Raw genomic sequence first — 20,900 nt, forward strand, 5'->3', positions numbered from 1 at the left:
ACTGGTTAGAGGCAGTTGGGGGTCACCTTGGAGTTTGGGAAAGGAACACGCTAGCACTAGAAAATCCTATTAGTGTCCTGTGATGCATCTATAGCTAACTACATAATAGACCTCAGCTCCCCTGGTCTGTAGTTAATTCTAAGGGAGGATTCCACTAGATGTATTTATTTCCAGGAGTTCCTGAATAATCTCATCCAAAGTTACTACTGTTAGATGCCAAGAGTCCAAATGACTCTAAAAAAAGCAAAATTATATTCAATTACTATATTTATTGGTACAATTTTATCACCTTTCTGGTAGATTAGCTAAATTAGCTGTTAAAATGGGCTAAGATAGACTGGACATGATGCTGGCGTAAAGTTAGGTTGGACTGAAGTCCCACATTTAAAGACATAATTCCACCCCAGAAGAGCCCCTGAAGGCTTGCTCAGAGCAGTTAGCCACCATAAACAGCTTTTTAAGCACTTTTTTCCTTTTAATTACAACCAACAGTCAGTCATGTCTCTTCAATGTACCTTTACAGTCTGGCAAGAGGAAGAAAGAAAGCTTTCTTCCCTCAATGGGGGAAGAAATATCTGAGTAAATGTATGATCTCTGTCTGCATGGAGGAGTGGTGTTCCATGCTGTTACTGAGCCACTGTGTGGCGTTGTTGAATCCTTTCAGTAGTGTCTGACTCTTCATGACCCCATCTGGGGTTTTCTTGGCAAAGACACTAGAGTGGTCTGTCATTTCCTTCCTCCATTCTTTATCCTTACTCATCCCAAATACTCAACAAGTGGCCAAATGTTATTGTTTTTTGCCTTCGTATCTCTCGGATGTGTCCCCTTGTCTCTACTTACACCACCAGCACCCCGTTTTAGGTCTTTGCCACTTCTTGCCTAGACTTTCTAATTGGGCTCCCTGGCTCAAGTCCCATCCCCCTCTGGTTCAGGCTTTAAACAGCTGTTGAAGTGATTTTCTAAAGCACAGGTCTAAATATATCACTTCTCAACTCAAAAACAAACAACCAAACAAGCAAATAAAACAAAACCAACTCAGTGACTCCCTATTCCTTCCAGGATCAGATAAAAAGTGATTTTTTTTGGCATTTACAACTCTTCACAACCAGGCACCTTCCTACTGTTCAAGTCTTCTTACACTTTATACCCATCTACATGGTTTATGATCACCCACAGTGGCTCATGTATTGTTTCTTACTCATGATTCTCCGTCACCTGTTTCTGTACTATTACAACAGCTGTCTCCTATACCTGGAATGCTCTGTCTCCTCACTTCTACCACTTAGAGCCCTTTACTTCTTTTAAGACTCAGTTCAAACATGGCCTTCTGTAGGCCTTTCTTGGTCCACCCAGATAGTGCAGCTTTCCCTTTTAGGGTTGCTGTTCCATATATATCTAACTATTTAAATGTTATCTTTTCCATCAGAATACAAGTTTCATGAAAGCAGGGACTATTTTTGCCTTTCTTTGTATCACGAGTACTTGGCACAATGCCTGACATATAGTAAGCACTTAATAAATGCTTATTGATTGATTGAGATCCAGAGAATAACAGTAGTACACAGAGGAGTTGGTTGCAAGAATTAGAAAGAAGGCATGTACTGGCAATGATTCAATCTATCTGACTATCTTTCTGAGGTCTGTAGGCTGTTTTTAAGCACAAATAACATCCTTACCTTCTGTTACAACTTCTGGTTCTCTACACCTTGCTGGCATTGGGACCTGTATCCTGAGGAGAGGCTGTATTGGGAGTAATGTCCTTTCGAAACTACAGTTTTAAAAAGGAAAGTACAAATACCAAACAACTTTACCTAACTAGCTAGTTGAGAAACTCCAATGAAAAGAAGTAAAACAGGCATTCCTTTTACCCTTCTATAAATTATACCTTATTACATACCTTCAGTCATTGAAGTATCTCTAAAGATTTTTTTTTTATTAGGCAATGGAGTTAAGTGACTTGACCAGGGTCACACAGCTAATAAGTGTTGTGTGTCTGAGACTGGATTTGAACTCAGGTCCTCCTGAATCGAGGGCCGGTGTGCCATCCACTGAGCCACTTAGCTGCCCCAAGGGCTACCTATCTGCCCCAAGATTTTTAATAATGGTTAATTTAGGAATTTCTGCATACTTGGGGTTGTTTTAAGGCTCAAGTAAACATCTATATTTGGAATGTTGGGTCTAGATTCTACCAACCTTCTTAGAGATTGCCTACTGTCTTAATTAGCTATGGAAACCTTCTTCGCTTTCTGGCCAGGTTCTTCCTAGCCTCACCCTTATAAAAATGCCAAAGGAAAAATGCCATTTTTTAATGAATAAGAAAGCATCACTATAGTTCTCATCTACTTAGGGAAGGTTCTAAGGCCTAATTTATTAATACTCTAGAAAGACCTATGAAATTTTTATTTCAGAATTAAACCCAAGAAGTCAAAGAATAAATAGTAGCAGTCATTTTTGTTTCAGAGGCACTACCAGAAGGTTTCTCCATCTGCATCTGAATCTAAAGGTACTAGGAGATGTGGTTAAAGTATACATGCCGCTACTCACATTGTCTTAAGAGGACCTTAGTTGTGGGCAGCTAGGTGGCACAGTGGATAGAGCACTGGCGCTGGATTCAGAAGGACCTGAGTTTAAATCTGGCCTCAGACACATAACACTTACTAGATGTGTGACCCTGGGCAAGTCACTTAACCCCATTGCCTAGCCAAAAAAAAAAAAAGAAAAAGGTGACCTTAGTTGAATTAGTTGGCCCCTACATATAGTCTTTCAATTGCTTATGATATATTGCTCTGAGCAGAGATGAAACACCTCAGTATTTGGATTACTTCAGAGCAGAGAAGCATTTGCTGAGTATTCTGAGAGGGTAACCTATACTTTTTTTGAGGGAATGGGGCCAGTAAGACTGGTGGCCGCTGGAAAGTTTGCCTAAAGGCCTGACTTTGTGGAATAGTATTTTTATTAGTTTCAAGGTACAGAACCAGATATGGGTAGAAGTTGCAGAGAGGTAGATTTCAGCTCATTTTAAGGAAGAACTTCCTAAAGATGGCAGATGTGTGAAAGTGAAGCAGAATGCTTAAGGAAGGGGTAGGGGGCTTGGCTCTAGAGCTCTTCAAGATGTTGTAGAGTTGAATTTTGTTTAGGTGCAGGTTAGACTTGATAACTTCTGCGGTTATTTCCCCAACTCTGAGATTCTATCATTTTGGGAAAAGTGCTCAGCTTTTACTGATATGGTCCTGGCTGCACCTGGGAGGGCTAGACTGCACACTGAGGAAAGGAAAAGGAAGGAGCTGAGACTTCAGCAGAAGGCACACAACCTGAAGTACCACAGTTGTAGGAATAAGAGCTTCGGGTTAGTAGGAAGTAAACTTCGTAGGACCAGAGTACAAAAAAATGGAGAACAGAGCCTGGAAAAATAAACCTACTTTTAAATTGACTCCTAGTGCAGTATTTCCTCCCCTCCCCCCTCCCCCTTTCAGGTCTGAACCAAAACCCCATTTCCCCTGCAGGATACCAATTCAGTAAAACTAGTGGCAGCAACTGGCTCTGATTACCATTGCCATGGCCAGCACAGCACCCAGCTGGGCAGAACGAGGGGTACATGTGAGGGGGACGCTGGAGAGGAGGTTAATGAGCCGTCTGGAGCGGCAGAGGTGCCAGTGGGCGTGATGAATAGCTTGCATCCCGCTCTGTGCAATGTACCTACCCTTCATCATCTAGTCGGGGTGGTTAGTGGACTGTCAGAATAATATAATTTAGCGGTGGTGGCTTTAACTGATGTGCCGCATGCTGGGGTCAAATGACTATTACAAAGTAGTAGCAGTGCCCGGCTCCTTCATGGTGAGAGCTTCGAGTTGACAACATGAAAGAAAAAGGCACCGCGGCCCGAATTCCCTGACATCCTTCATCTCACAGCTAGGGTAGACTGGGGAAGAGGGAGAGGGAGAGGACTGGGAGAACTAGAGAGCAAGAGAGACAGCAGGGACATTTCTCTTCGGAGAGAGAAAATGCCGGTTCTGCATGAAGCTTAGCTCACAACTTGCCTACCATTTTAGGAAGCATCAGGCTTAGCTGGGAGGAGAGCTGAGACTCCAAAGAAAAGGATCAGGTCCCTAAACAGCTCATGGTGACCTAGGGTGGCCGGAGGATTCCCAGGAAGTGACCAGGATTCGTTCCCCCTACCAAAGTTAACAGAGATCAATGGCAAAATGAAAGGAATTCATCCCTTTATACAGATGGCAATTTAAGAGGCACAATTCATGGACTAGAAGTCAGCAACTTTTGTGGCTCCTAGTGCCAACAATGAGATCAAGCCGTACTATGGTGAAGTGCCACTGGTAAGTCTATGCCGAAGATAATGGAGAAGGATAACATGAATAAGAAAAAGAGGAGAAATTAAAGGAATGGGAAGACAGGGGAATGAGATGGGAGCATAAAGAAAATGAATGATAAAAAAAGGAAAAAAATCAAGAGGCAGGTAGGATGATTGTGTACAATGCCACCAATGATTGTTTCAGGTGACATTCAATACCAGCCATGCCATCAATTTTCTCCTGATCCTAAGCGATCCTTGGATTCTCTAGAAATCAATTATAATTAAGGTAGGAGGGGTCTGGGATTGAAAATATTCAAGTGTGATACTGAACGTAAACACATACAATAGTATTGAACATACGAAGACCAATATTCTTCCCTTATTGAGAAATCTATTTTTTATATCTGTTACTGTTGAGGGTGCCACCATCCTTCCAGTCCCCCAGGCTCAAAACATAGGTATCATCCTTGATTCTGCACTGTGTCTTCCCCGCCCCAATCCAATCTGTTGCCAAGGCCTGTCCATTTCACCTTTGCAGCATCCATTGACCATGTCCCCCCTCTCTCCTCTAATATTATCACTACTCTGGTACAGGCCTTCATCAACTCATGCTGGACTACTGTAATCACCTGTGGGTGGCACTGTAATCTCTCCCCACTGCAATCTGTCCTCCACTGAACCGCCCAAGGGATTTTCCTAAAGTATAGGCCTGACCATGTTACCCCTCTATTCAATAAACTCTAGTATTCCCCATTGCCTCCTAGATAAAATACAAAATCCTCTGTCTGGTGTTCAAAGCCCTTTATAACCTAGTCTCTCTTACCTTTCCAGTCTTTTTATACCTTATTCCCTGCCATGTACTCTTCAATCCAGTAACATTGGCCTCCTTGCCATCAATGACTTTTGGCTTTGAGCTTTTTCTCTGTCCATCCCCCTTGTATGTTATACTCTACCTCGTTTCTGTCTCCTGGCTGCTCTGGATTCCTTAAGTGCCAACTAAAATCCCACCTTCTGTAGGAAACCTTTCCCAATTTCTTTTAATTATAGTGTTTCCCCTCTGTTCTGTAGTTTCTATTTATCTTGTATATACCTCATTTGCACATAGTTGTTTGCATGTTGTTTTCCCCATCAGATTGTAAACCCCTAGAGGGCAGGGACTGTCCTTTGTCTCTTTTTGGATCCCCAGTGCTTAGCACAGTGCCTCCCACATAATAAATTAGGCACTTAATAAATGCTAATTAAATAACAGGTTGATTGGCAGACTATGACACTACTTTGTATCTAGTAAAATATTCTGTATTAAGCCTAGAAGGAAAGGCAGCAGGACAGATTGAGTAGAGAGATGGCCTCAGCTTCTGGAAGACCTGGGTTCAAGTCCCACCTATGATACCTACTGGCTATGTGCCTCTGGGCAAACCCTCAGTGCCCCAGACAACTATCTGAGTCTCTAAGTTGCATAACAGATACCTTTCCACATTCATAGACTTTGACACATGGAGTTTGCTCACTGGGGCTTCCTACATCAATTACATAATTCTCCTGGTCCGAAGGAGGGAAAACAAAACAAAACAAATCTAAATGTTTCTGTGGCACCATGCATTCATTATGTGACACACTGAGCATTTGATTTACCAAAGTGAACCCCTTAAGTGGAATCTAGTTCTAAGACTGGAGCTATACAACTAAGTCTATATTTGAGTCTTCTTTTGCTTAAAGTTAATGAGGAACAAGTTAAAGAATTCTTAACTTATTGGTCTTTGCAAAATAGAGTTGTGATTGGAAAAAGGCAGAAAAAAGCAATATTTTCCTCTAAGAGAAATCACATAGCACTAATTAGTTGTGTGACTTTAGGCAAGTCACTTCTTTCGAATTCAGCCTTGGTTTGTTCATCTACAAAGTGAGAAAGTTTGACAAGAGGACGTCTGAGGTTATGGAGACAAGATGTCAGAGTGGAGAGAGAGAGCTGTCTTTACAACTAGGACCAGAAAGATTCATAAGCCTCTTGGTGTTCTGGAGGGCTCTCTGGTTTTATAAAGGGGCCAGCGTGCATTGGTAGAGAACATTCTTCACCCGGAGCATTAATGAAATCACAATTCCAGCCCCAATCCCTAAATTCCCTTTCCTTGTGACTTTTGGTAGACCTGTCTTGCCATTTGGAAAATATGCATTTATTTTTAGGTAGTCACAGATCCCTAATCCACAGATCCCTAACTGAACAAAGCAGAAACCAACTAGAAGGAACTCTAAAAGACAACCAAACAGTGACTTCAGAAAACTAGTGGCCCAATTCAGCTGTCTGCCTTCCTGTGTTTTTGTCTTAGATCTGTCCGTTTTATCCTTTTCTTCCATCCCCATTCTTGGCTTCTGGGGGGAGGGAGGTATACTGAGGCTATATACTATACATGACTTTTACGTGTAATACATGGCTCCATTTAGAATGAAAGACTGAAGTAACTGGCTAATTTTTTTGCTTTTGTTTGCTTGCTCTGAAGTGCTTTCTTAGCTAGAAAACCCAGTCAATATTATTGCCTAAAGAACACTCATAATCATAATGTGATTAAAAAAAGTTAGCCCTTAAATATCCCTGGAAATCAAATTAATAGAAAGAAATATTTAATAATCTGTCTATATATATACTGACCTAACCTGTAGAGAAGCAGCTTTTTTTTTTTCTAAAAGGCGAAAAAGAATTCTCCCTCTCAAGCTTTCCTTCTCTCTTTTATCTTGTACTGTAGTATCTTCCCTTGTAGTCAGTTGCATCATTACAAAAATTACCTGGCTTCATTAATTCCCTCATTACCTCTGGCAAGTTAGAGTGTTGACATTCTCTCTCCTTTCTTCACATTCACACTGTCCTTTTTCTTCACATTCACACTGTCCTTTCACCAAAAAGCCTGCAAATTGCTCCTAATGATAAGGACGGAGGGGGAAGAAAGGGGCCTTTTGTGCCCTGGGAAGAAGCCTTGCTTTCCTGGAAAGGACGTGCTTGGCGGTAACACACTACTTACGGTAATTGGAAGAGAGTGGTCTGCCTGGTTCCCCATTACAGCAAGAACAATAACAATTCACATTCATCTTAGCATTCTTCCACCTGGGTGGCAGCTACCTGAGAATTCTCACCTGTGGCAAAGGGTTACATTTACTCCTGCTGGGAATGTGGCTGGGCAGCCGAATGTTAAAGAGGGCCTGAAGAGCAGCCTGGGCTGCTTGGCCCTTGGCCAGCTTCTTGCTACGTCCTGAGCCTTCAAATGTCCTCCCATCCACTCTCACTGCCATCACAAAGCTCTTGGCATGCTGCTTCTCCACTGTCTCGGAAAGGCAGATGTATCTCAGCCCTGAGCGCAGTTCATTCAGCACCACCACTGGGTTCTTTTCCCTCTCCCCCTGGAAGGCAGGCTTGGACTTGGGCTTTGCATGGCCCATTAAGTCCAACCTGTGGTAGAGTAACCTCCCCTGTCGGTAAGCTGTTGAGAGCAATTCGGTGTTAACGGGATGGCAGCTGGAAAAGTTACCACTTGGAGGGGATGGTTCAAACTCTTTGAATAGAGTATCTGGGAAGTCAGCCTGGTCAGAGGTAAAATCTGTCGATGGGCTGATGCCATTCCCCATGGCAAAGTGTGCTTGGCATGCATTGGGAAACTGGACAAAAGACTTCAGGGCTAACTCTGCTGCCCTCATCTTGGCTTTCTTTTTTGTGGGTCCTGTGCCTTCAAAGGTAAATCCATTAACTTCAACAGCTACTGCAAAGACAGGAGCATGGACTGGTCCCGTCTGGGAAACCATTTTGTACTGTAAACCTGGTTTCAGTTCGTGGAGTTGGACCAGGGCGTTCTTTGGTGTCACCGACCATGAGAGTTTCTTCCAGATGAGTTGGAGTTTGCAGAAATGGCCACTGTTCCCTTCCTCTAAGGGTCTTTTCCTCTTGATGCTAGATGTACCTCCTCTTGAGTGGTCACTGGATGGCAGTGGCTTCGCCTCCAAGTTGCCCACGTTGCGATTTTCCTTCACTTCTGCACTGTTGGTACCTGGTGGTGAGAATAAATGAGTCACAACAGCAGGAAAGGGTAGGTTGCTATTGCTGATAACTATAGCACCACGTTTCAGGCTTTGAGATCAAGGAAAATTAAAGTCTCTAACCTGGCCTCATAAGCAAGGTCAACATATTTCAGGACCTTAGAAATAGGTGACCAGCCAGCCATCAATTAGAGAACACACCTCGGTAAGGAAATACATGAAAACCAGCATTCTATACTTCTTTTGCTGGTAATGAGAGCTGATGCTAATATTATGATTTAATGTTTGCAAAGTGCTCTGCACTTTATTTGATCCTCACAACAACTTTGTGAGGTACGTATTGAAGGTTGTATGATATCTCTTTTTACAGGTGAGAAAACTGAGGCTCAAGGAGGTTAAGCGAATTGCCCATGGTCATTCACTTAGCAAGTCACAGGATGGCTTGCTATTTGAACCCAAGTCTTGACTCCCAGCCTAGCCCTCTTCCTGTGTGATCATTCTGCCTTTCTGGTAGAAATTATTACACACTGCCTGATGAGTGGGGGAGTAACTACCTGCCACAGATCAATTTGCAATTAGTGCCTTGATGAGCCAAGAAATTCATTCTTAAACAGTTCTGGGAGAGCTATATTTCTGACAAGAGGTGGGGTGGGGATGGGAGGAAGGCAGCTAGCCGTCCCAGCAAATGATCCTGTGTGTTATAATCAGTCCTGGATTGTTATGAAGACGTTGCTGAGCAGGCAGAAATAGCTGCCAATATCCTGCAAAATGACTCTTCCTGCATTTTTCCTACTTTATTCCATTTATTAAAAAGAGAAGTTTATAGAAAGCATTCTCCTTGCCTGGGGTAGTTTAAATATCTCCTTCAGCAGAATGGAGGTAGGAAGGAAATAAACATTTATTAAGTGCCTGCTATGTGCCAGGCACCATGTTAAGCATTTTACAAATATTTTATTTGACAACAACAACCCTGGCAGGTAGGTACTATTATTATCCCCATTTTACAGATGAGGAAACTAAGGCAAATAGAAAGTAAGTGACTTGCTAAGGTCCTACAGCCAGTAAGTATCGAGGCTGAATTTAAACTCAGGTCTTCCTCACTCCAGGTTGAGGACTCTATTAGCCTTGATGATTTAGCTGCCTTGAGGGGACAAGACCATAGAATTCAATGATTCAAATCTTATCTAATTTTGAGAGCTTTGAGATTCCTAGCTGAGCCAATGTAATGGCACATTACTCCACAGCAATCATTGTATCTTTCTTAACAGCCTTTCCAGGTTCTTTTTGATCCTGGAAGAGGTTCAAAGAGGCAGTTAAATGACTCATCCTCGAGTTGGTTTCTTTGGAGGCCAAATCTTTGTGTCATAGAGTCCAGCTCTGAGCCACCCACTTCACTTTCTGCCCAATATACTTCCGACCTGCTCCTCCTGGCTTGCACACATCTGCATTCATGACAAGCAGAGAAGAATATAATCTCCACCTGGAATTGCAGGTGGAATGAGGAGAAGCAGAAGCAATAACTGGAGCTGGGTCCAAGCCAGACATTCTTGGCTTAGGTTAAAAAAACCCAAACCCTAGGATTTTTCAGGGGCGACAAGTAGTCATGACACAATTTGTACGTTTTATCTAAAAGAATATGGATCTGTTGCAGCACCTCTGACCATCCTGTTCATCCCCTCCCCTGGCATGTAGCTTGATTGCACACTGGACCTCCTATATCTCTTCCAAGAGAGATTTCTTGCCAAAGACTCAATTTAGTTTGACCTTCTAGGACCTAGGACAGAAGTTCTTTTTTTTTTCTTTTTAAGATTTTGACAACTATATCTCAGTATAATTGAGTTTCTTTGTAAACTTCTATTTTACTTTTTGCATTTAAAAACATTTTTCTTTCTGAGAGGAGACCCCTAGGCTTTACCAACCAGCCAGAGATTCGTGGACAAGAAAAAGGTTGGAGATCCTCAGAGACAGCTTTACATGAAGAGATGGTCCACGGCCTGAATAGAAGTCCCCAAATTTTCTATATGGGGCAAAAATTGGGCCCTTTCTGTTTATCCCTTCCTCCAAGAAAATGATAAATATGCAAAACAGCAGACTCCAGGGTTAATGTTCAGCTATTTTCCTTTACCCCATGCCAGTTCTGCCACTATTATATATCCATCACTACCTATGCCCACCCTAATGGTTTTAAGGTGTCCCATGAGCACCAAGCTTCAAGTGTAGTTCTCTCCTAATCTTAATCTCACTTTCAAGGCAAACAGGTGGCATTTAGTTCTACTATCTGCTCCCTTCTCTCATTTATAGCCCTATTCTCTGAGCCACCCTTGTCCATATGTTTTAAAAAGTACATTTTTTAAACACTGAAAGACTCACTTGCATTTTCAGGTACTTATTTTCTGTGGAATATACTGGTCTCTCATTTCCTTATTTAGGGGTCATTACCCTAAAAGGAATTTTTCCAAGTTTGAATCCGAAGTTTGAGGGAGGCACCAAACTTAAAATTCTAGGCTTTATTGAAAGTGTCTGGATTTAAAAAACATCAGTCTACCTGGAGACCAACATATGGATATTAAAAAAGGTCATATAATAATGATCTAAGTAATCCATTCTCATTACCAGCTGCCTGCATAAATATTTCCTTCTCAAATCTGAGGGCCTGGCTTAGGCAGCTCCTTAGCAATGGAATTAATAATATTTTCACATGATTGTCATGTGCTTGATTTATACATATATATATATCTATATACACACACACACACACACATATACATATATTATATATATGCTTTTTGGTGAGGCATTCGGGGTTGAGTGACTTGCCCAGGGTCACACAGCTAGTAAGTGTCAAGTGTCTGAGCCAGATTTGAACTCTGGTCCTCCTGACTCCAAGGCCGGAGCTCTATCCACTGAGCTACATAGCTGCCCCCCTTGGTTTTTTTTTTTGGTTGATTTATATTTTAATAAATCATACATGTTTGTATTCCAGTGCTTAGCAGAGTACCTGGTACATAGTAGGAGCTTAATAAATGATCATTGATTAGTTTCATTCAAATACTTTTTGGCATACCCGTAGAGGATAATATCAAGGGCGATAAAAATAAAAATAAAATCTTTTGCCATCTAAAATAGTGTTCTCCAAAGTGGGCACTGAGATAATTTTGGGGGGGGTATGACATGACTCCAAGGATTATGTTATCAATCTAGTGGAGGGTGGGGTGATGGGTGTCATACCATTGTCCTCGAGGCAATCAATTGTGGACAGATCTCTAACACAATTATGTGACCCCCTCTGTTTATTAGAATTTTCTGCCTCCTCCAATTCTGCCTATTCCCACTGCCAGTCTCCCCCCACTCCACTGGGCTGGAACCTCTCAGAGTATACATATAACCTGAGATCTAAGAATCTACAATGGCTGTGCAGGCAAAACTCACCCTCACCCCAACCCCTATCACCTCATATCTGCCATAGGCACTGGCTAGTAAGACACACCCCACAATCACCTACGTTTAGTTTAGTATTGTTGTATGTGAGAGAAAGAACAAATGGCATAGAATGAACAGGAATGGGTAGGCTGTGGTCTGCATCAAATATATTATGTTTCTGAGTAAATCATTACTCCTCATCCGAATTCTCCCTTTCTGTTAAGAGTACAACATCCTTCCAGTCATCCAGGTCAGAACCTCTGTGCAATCCTCAACTCTTCCTTCTCCCTCAATCCACATATTCAATTAATTGCCAGATTTTGTTTTTTTTCTACCCCACAATAATCTTCTACATCTGTCCCCCGCTTTCCATTTACAGAGCCACTTCCCTGGCTGAGGACCTCATCATCTCTCACTGGATCATTGCAGTAACATCCTAATTAATCTCTCTGGTTCAAATCTCATTTCCAAACTGTCTTACATGTATTTGTCAATCACTCCCCTACTCAATTAACTCCAATAGTTCTTCATCCACTTGAGGATCAAAATTAATATTTCCTTTTTAATTTTTATTTTTGCCTTTGTTTTATAATGTACATAATTATTGGTGCAGTGATAGACATAATTTATAAGTATACATGTAGGTGACATATGCTCTCTTTTTTTTAAGGATAGGGTTTCAAAAGGATTTAGAGGACACTGGTCTAAAATGTCTTACTTTCCCCTTAACCTCCTGTGCATATGGTAAAACAACAGATACTATGCATATAACATTTCTTCCCTCCTCTTCTTCCTCCTCCTCCATTAACAAATCAATATGTATTTATTAAGGACCTACCATGTGCCAGCCAGACACAGTGCTAAGTACTGAACATACAAAGAAAAACCTGAAATATTCCCTGCCCTCAAGGAGCTTACATTCTACCAGAGGAGACAACATGTAAATATAAACACCATTTATGTAGGTTGATGGAAGGGTAGTGCACGGACAGCTGAGGATCTGGAAAGGCTTCATATAGAAAGTAGGCTTGAGTTGAGTGAAAGCCGTAGGAAACTAGATATTGTAAATAGTGGACGTGAACAGGGAATTTGTTCGAGACAAGGGGCGTAACCAGTGCTAACTATGGGAGAAGAGAAAAAGAATGATGAACCAGGTACAGCAGAGGTGTCAAATTCATCAACATTTCTGAACTCAATTAAAACGTAAATGGGAAATATCTAACAAAATAAAGAAAAATACAATAGAACATAGATAATGTTAATATGTGGTTTTCTACAGGCAGCAGGGATCCTTATGTACAATTTAGTGGCCCTATTTCTATCTGAGTTCATCAATACTAGTTTTCAGTAAGGAGGCCAATATGGCTAGACTGTCAAAAGTGTGAATGGGAATAATATTTAATAACACTGGAAGAGTGAGATGGGGCCAGGTTGCAAAAAGCTTTATATGTCAGTTTTGCCTAAATTATTTCCGTAATATTGTCAGGTACAGGCGAATTTTATTGGTTTTAGTTGATATAGGGGGAACTTAAGGCAAAAGAGTGCTGAGGACAGGTACCTTGTTTTAGGAAAACTTTTTCTTGCCTAGTACAGTGCTTTCCACACAGTAGGTGCCTAATAAATGTTTGCTGACTAAATAAATAACAATAACAAATTAGTGTTATAGGAGAAATATCTCTTCTCTGAGTTCGTGTGGTGGGTAACTGTGGCCAAATATATATTTACCACAATGCAGAAACTATAGCAGTAAAAACCTAGACTTTATTATGATGTTCAAGCATAGGTTCCGGCCTCAGAGAAAACCTGAACCACTCTGGGGATTCTGACAAGTCTTCTTACGGACAAAATTACGTCAGAGCAACAGAGAAATAATTCTTTTACAGAGGACAATCTTACACATTCTTCTTAGACCATAAATGTTAAAAACAGACCAACAAACCCATACTTCTTTCGATGTCATATAAAAGTTGAACAAACTTCATTAAACAGTCATAATCTCATACATCCCCTAAGAAAACAAACTTTGTCAAACAAGCTATAGGTAAACTAAGTCAGGTTACAAATTAAACTACATTTAGAAGATTCACCAAAAAAAAAAACAAAAACAAAAACCAAAGAACAAAACAAAACAAAAAAAAAACAGATTGAGGAGGAAGGTTTATATATTACCAGAGTCAAGGGCAGTTGAGATTTTTCCTCTACTTCTTATCTAAGGAATACTTAAAGCTCTCAAGTAGAAATTTATGGGACAACTTTTGTTCAAATGAGGTTAATACTAAAACAGACTTTTAGTTAACCAAAATTTGTAGGAGGAATGGCCCTGAGTCCCAAATAATAATAAGAAATAAAAAAAACCCATAAGAGTAATTACAACTTTAATTGCTAATCAAGTTTCTTTATTTCTATTTTGGTAGGCCATTCACCACTAAATTAGTCAGCTTCTCAGGCTGAAACTTCCAAATCTAATGCTATTTGTTGTGGAAAGTCCTAGGAATCAACGAGTAGAAAATTATGGCAACAATAATGTGTTAGGCTCCCTGCATCTTTCCATCTTGGCTTCAGTGGTCTCTACCCTGAAATCTTTTGGTGTTCGCTCACAGAAAACCTGTCCGTGATGCATCTATAAACTCTCTGTCCCTACCATCTCTTGTCTAAGTTAATGGAACCTGGCTGCTGCAGCATAACTGAATATGCCTTGTTATTGTTAACACAGGCACTCAGGGAAATTGAGCCATGGGACAGGAAAGCAACAGCTACCACTTCTAAGGTGCTGAATTAGGACAGCAGCTTCTCTCTCATTTTGAGCTTCTCTGGAGGCAATTATACAGCAGAAAGAAGCCAGCGTTGGAACTGGATAATCCTAAGGAAGTGGAAAGGCACTAGATAAAGCCTGGACAGCTGAGAATTACCTGGAAGGCTTTTCCCTACTTCGATAGAACTCTGGGCCTGGAGTCAGGAAGAACTGAGTTCAAATATGACCTCGATCACTTCCTAGCTATGTGACCTTGGGCAAGTCACTTGACCTCTTTCTGCCTCAGTTTCCTCATCTGCAAAATGGGGATAATAATAGCTCCTACCTCACAGGGTGGTTGTGAGGATCAAATGAGATAATATTTGTGAAGTGCTTAACACAGTGCCTGGCACCTAGTAGATGATTAATAAATGCTTATTCCCATTCTTCCTGTAGGTCTGTATTTTTATTTCCCAGTGTTGTGTGTGCATCCCTGAGGGAAGCCTTCTGTGCTGGACTGTGCTGTAAGCTGCTTGAGTCCTTAGATGTTAGATACACTAGGGTTTAGAAGTTATTTTGAATTCCTACTTATCCAAATTTCTAGCCTTTACCTTATGGCTTATGGCTATGATGTCAGACTTTTGTAGACACTTATCGACTTAAATAAATCTGTAGTCCTTGATAGCTTGATTTTAAATGAACCCCCTCTTCCTCTGTTGGGTTTATGACACACTCTGATAATTAGGACTCCTTTTGACCATGACAAGTATTCCCTTTGACTGTCCATCTTTGATTAAAACTCAAGAGCTTGGTAAAGACTCTACCTTAGGCTCTGATAGCCTTCCTATTGAAACAAAACCCTACTGTTTCTTTGAGGTCTTCCACGGAACCATTACCATTCTGAGAGTATCTCTTCAGATTGATACAAAATAATATCACATTTATTTGTCCTTCGCTACAATGGCTATATGAGGTCAGCAGTATAAATATTATTGTCACCAAGCCAAGGCCTCAGACTCCAAATTATCCTTCCACCACAGTATACTTGCTTCCTCTCCTGTTCAATCAATGTCTAATTGGAAATGTGAGAAAAATCACAATGATTCTAAAGAGGGTTGTTTTCTATGGAATGAGAGGTGGGCAGGAAAATTTATGGTTCTTTGGTTTAGTTCTTCGTGCACTGCTTCTTAGAGAAGTAATACTAATAGTTTGTATTTTTATAGTGTCACAAGGTTCAAACAGCACGTTCTCTAAAACAGTTCTGTAACTCCCATTTTAAAGATGAAGAAATTGATGGTCAGAAAGTTTAAGTGCCTTGCCCAGGGTTACAGAACTTACAAATGTCAGAGCTGCAATTCAAAAGTGAGTCCCTCCTGACTCCAAGTACATCTGTTCTTTTCACCACATTAGTATTCCAATCCTTTAAAGGGTCCTAGGTGGCAAGTCACAAAAAAGTCTTGTGTTTTTTATTCCCTTGTTAAACAAATGAGACATATGGTGATCTTTATAGATAATTCAACCTAAAAAGAGATTCTGAGTAGTGACTCCCATTCAAATTCCCCCACTTGGGAGTTAAGTGAAGCATTGGGAAGCCCATAACCACCACATTGTTAGTACTCTGTGTTTATTATTGAGTTTTTGGAAAGCAACGCAAACAGGTGCAATTCACAGAGTTTTGCAAAGGCACCAAAAAACCCCCCTCTATTTGAAATTCATGGGCCTTAGAGTGGTGTCCTGACATTCGGAGGCATTCATTTCAGAGATACTGAATATTTGTTCAGATCACGAAAAATTGTTCAGAATGCCATCAACAATGCCAGGGCACCACTATCATCATTCTTTGAAAGTCATCGACAAAACCCAAACATTTGTCTGGAAAGTATTTGGCGTGGTGCTGGTATCTCAGCCCTACACTAGTTTAACTTTCTAGATTGTGAGATGGTTCCATTCATTTTCCTTTAGCCGATCTGCCTCTAAATAATAGGTTGGGAGAGGTAATTTTTTTTTCAAGTGAGTGAACCTAAATGTTTTGTAAGTTGTAAAGATGCTGCACATTCATTCCTAATCTATCTCAGCAGGGTCAATTGCTCTTGAAATGTCAAACAATGAATTTTGATCATTTGTATCGACACAAGTGAGTATCTCTACAAATAACTAAAATCTGCATCTATAGGGCAACTGAATTTATCATTCTCCCCTCCCCCTCAGGCCATCTTAAATAGGAGAGTAGATTAAATCAACAATTGAATTTGAATTGCCAATGAATACTTCAAACTCAAAACTTTCTATGCTTTAGGAGATGATCATGGGATCACAGTTGCAGAACTTGAAAAGTCCTCTGAGGTCATCTAGTCACTCATTATAAAGATGAGTAACTAACCTCAGGGCTAGAGAGGTTGACTTGCCCAAGGTCACTCAGCTCATAAGTGCCTGAGGTGGCATTTGAACCCATGTTTTCATGACTTCAACTATAATGTTTTAGCTATTGTACCATGTTGTCCTAGGAAGAGTCATGGCTGAGGAAATTTATCTTTTGATAGTTAATCTAGTTGTTGCATAACAAAGCCTGTCACTGGGCCCAAAGTAAAGCCAATACATGAAGCCAAAGCTTTAAGAACTCAACGTCATCTCCATACCACTGAGTTATTGGAGTTTACCAACTCAAATTGCTGAATCAAGAAACTGTTTTGTTCACCCATGAACAATCGTCATTGTTTTCCATTACAGATACCTGTTGCTGTTGATCAGTTTGTTTTTCAGTCATGTCCAATTCTTTGTAACCCTATCTGGGGTTTTCTTGGTGAAGATACTGGAGTGGTTTGCCATTTACTTCTCTAGCTCGTTTTTCAAATGAGGAGACTGAGGCTAATGGGGATTAAGTGATTTGCCAAGAGTCACAGTGTCTCAGGCCAGGTTTGAACTCATTAAGATGAATCTTCCTGACTCCAGGCCAGGCTCTCTGTGCACTATGGCGCCACCTAGCTGCTTCCAAAAGACACTTACCCATGATTAAACTGTCATCCTATATGGAAGTCAGTCAAAGGCAGGGCCGTTATCTTCTATTTACTTTGATTCTAACAACACAAGAGGTATCTGTGGTACCCAGTGCAAAGCAAACTAGGTTTAAAACTATTATCAAGACCTGGGTTCAGCCCACTTATCACAAATACTGGCTATAGAATCCTGGGCCTAGTGCTGAGCCTAATAGGACTATACAGCCAAGATGATAAAAGTGCCTATTGGCATTAGTAGAGCATGTTTCCCACCAGGAGTTCCCTATATCAGTGAAATCAGAGGTTCAGTCCCTATTCATGTTAGCAACAACTTATACATTCTTCTACAAAGTGATTGAACATGGGTGGTGTTTTCAGAATTAAAACAATCAAGAGGAAGTCCTATTAAGAAGGTAGAAGAAATAACAATCAGATATGAAGAAAGTTACAACTTGCTAGGACCTTAGATAATATCTAGTCACTAGCCTACAGTGAACTAGCCATAGTCCACTCCCCTCATTTTATAGATGAAGAGACTAGGACCCAGGGAGTTTCAATGTCCAAGGTCACAAAAATGGTCAGAGCTATAGCTGGAGTCAGAGTTCAAGGCCCCTGACTGCTGGCCCTGAGCTCTGTTTATACAGAGACTCCCAAATTGGTGTGGAGCCAGAGAAAAGAAGACAAGAATGACTTGAAAACTATATTCGAGAATATCCAAGATTCTGGTTAGGGTAGGAGTGTGATCCCTTGTTCTCAATTTCAGTGTGGATAACCCCCACATCTCCAAAGGGAAGATCATAACTATACCTTCTCATGCCAATGTTTTCCCAAAAATTTCACCAAATATCTACCTAATTCACTGAAGGTCAGTCTCAATCGGTCGGTCGATCTCTCTCTCCCTCTCTCTCTCTCTCCCTCCATTTATATCATTATAGATGTAAAGATGAAAGGGACCTCAAAGTCTATCTAATTCAACCCCTCATTTTTCTGAGGAAACTGAGGACCAGGAGGGCAAAATGACCAAATGACTTGTCTGAGTCAGGTAGCAAGGTTAAGAGATGGAATTTGAATCCAGGTTCTCCAACTACAGACCCAGGGCTTTTCCCCTTGCCTTCCAATCATACTCATTCCACAGGTAACAGGGCAGCACTTAGTCTGTCTATCTGTTATACCTCATTTTTCCTTCATGACTGACCTATCTCCTTTTCCAGTCATATATTTCCTAGCTTCTATCCTTTATTCCATTTCTTTTTACAAAGGACACCATTTGTCATCTGCCACAATCTGCTTTTGCTTATCATGCATCTCTCTGTTACCCTATGGATCTGATCATACATCTGACCTTTTCCAGCCAGAAGGAACCATCAAAAGAAAATGAATGTTAGAAAGATGGTGTGTGTGTGTGTGTGTGTGTGTGTGCATATGTGTGTGCATGTGCTTGTGTGTGTATATTTTAGGGAACAAATTGGGGCCATTTAAAGTGCTCCATAAGAGTAAATCCCCCCTCTCATCCTGCCAGGGTTTTGACTGCAATAGGAAGGAGTGACGTATGGAATGACAGCTTGAGAAGATGGTAGAATCAAGTGAGGATTTTTTTTTTTTAGGGGCAGGTAGTTGGTGCAGTTGGATAGAACACCAGACCTGGAGTCAGGAATTCCTGAGTTTGAATCTGGCCTCAGATACTCACTAGCTATGTGACTCTGGGCAAGTCACTTAACCTCTGTTTGCTTCAGTTTTTTCATCTGTAAATTGGGAATAATAATAGCATCTACCTTCTCAGGGTTGTGAAGATCAAATGAGATAATATTTGTGAAGTGCTTAGCACAGTGCCTGGCACATAGTAGATGCTTAATAAATGTCAGCTATTATTATAGTTATGATTCTAATAATTATTATTTTGAACAATGGGAAGGCCCTGGACACATGTGCTCAAAGGAATCGTGAATGTGAAGATTAGAGGTAACAACGGTGTCTGATGAAAATATGATGAGTGAACACACAGACTTCTATAAATTATTTTTCGGCAGTAGAACACACTCAAAAAGTTGCCTGAAAATTGTGGAGTATGCAAGACCCCACTATGTTGATTGTTGGTTATTTTAAAAAATCGACAGAGCAAATTTCAACCTAAAAGACTTCTCTCCAACAAGAGATTATTTGCACACGTGTCAATATTATAGAAGATTCTTTGATAGACATAGCACAGATATAGCTTTGTTCAGCGAGTCATAAAATGAGGATAGGTGTGCCCTTCATATTGGTGGAGGACTAAATGAGAGATGGAAATGGGGTTAAATAAGGAGGAGATTTTTTTTTAAAATTTGGATGTAAGGGTTTCCCTAAAAACAGACATAAGACAATGAATCTATACCTATCAGTGCTCCAAAACTCTATAATAGAATATGGAAGGAGGATATGCTGGAGCCTCCCTCCTTGCACATCAGCCAAAAGAGATAGATGGCAATCTCTCTAGAATGACTTAGATATTCATATGCAAGAGGGTGGAGTAGATGATCACTCAAGGTCGCTTTCACTCCTTTGATTCAAAGACTGAAATAAAATTTGCCTAGCAGCTAGGGAACAACCTTGGTTGGAGCCTCTAATCTCCTATTGATTTGTAACCAAAAAAAAAGAAGTTATAGTGAGACAGTAAATATTGTTCAGGGCAGCCAGCAGTGGGTTTGGAATCAGGAGACCTAGGTTTGGATCTCAGCTTAGACACTTGGTACCTGTGCATAACCCTCTACCTCGGTAATCTTCAGTTTCTTTGTGTTCTCATCTGTTTACCTCCATGAGCCTCAGTTTCTCTAGATGCAAAATAGGGACAGCAACACTTACACTACCTACCTCACAGGGTTATGGGGAAGACACTTTATCACTTTATCAACCATACAGTGCTATATATAATCATGAACTGTTTTTTATTGTTCTAGTGTCCTAAACGCTTCCCTGTAAGGGCATGAATCACAGTCTTAGAGTTAGGCCCTCAGGAACCATCTAATCTAACCCATCCCTCAACAGAAATTCCCTTTACAAAAATCCCTAACAAATGACAGCTATTGGGTAAAGCGGATAGAATGCTGGGCCTGGAGTCAGGAAGAAGTGAGTTCAAATCTAGCCTCAGACACTTCCTAGCTATATGATCCTGGGCAAGTCACTTGACTGCTGTCTGCCTCAGTTTCCTCATCTGTAAAATGGGGATAATAATAACACCTACCTGTCGGGGTTATTGCGAGGATGAATGAGATAATATTTTAAAAGCATCTTACAAACCTTAAAGTGCTACATAAAAGCCAACTAGAGCCAGCTGAAACTGTCTCGGAAGAACCAATTATTACATTTTCAGCATGAGCCCTTAATACATTGAAAATAAGCAAATGCTATGTATCAGGGCTTGATTTATTGTTCTGGTGATTGTTTAGACTTAAGAAAG

At 40.8% G+C, this 20,900-nt stretch overlaps 1 protein-coding gene across 1 annotated transcript in view; it reads right to left on the bottom strand.

Annotated features, from left to right (window-relative positions):
• The window catches only part of ADARB2 (adenosine deaminase RNA specific B2 (inactive)), a 478,277-nt gene that overhangs the window by 181,485 nt on the left and 275,892 nt on the right, over positions 1 to 20,900 (bottom strand). The window contains exon 4 of the mRNA XM_027841560.1: positions 7,430 to 8,334. Within this exon, the coding sequence (XP_027697361.1) occupies positions 7,430 to 8,334 (905 nt within the window). The remainder of the gene's footprint in view (positions 1 to 7,429; positions 8,335 to 20,900) is intronic.

The sequence above is a fragment of the Vombatus ursinus genome, unplaced genomic scaffold (assembly GCF_900497805.2).
Source record: "Vombatus ursinus unplaced genomic scaffold, bare-nosed wombat genome assembly UNPS02014861.1, whole genome shotgun sequence".
Classification (NCBI taxonomy): Eukaryota; Metazoa; Chordata; class Mammalia; order Diprotodontia; family Vombatidae; genus Vombatus; species Vombatus ursinus.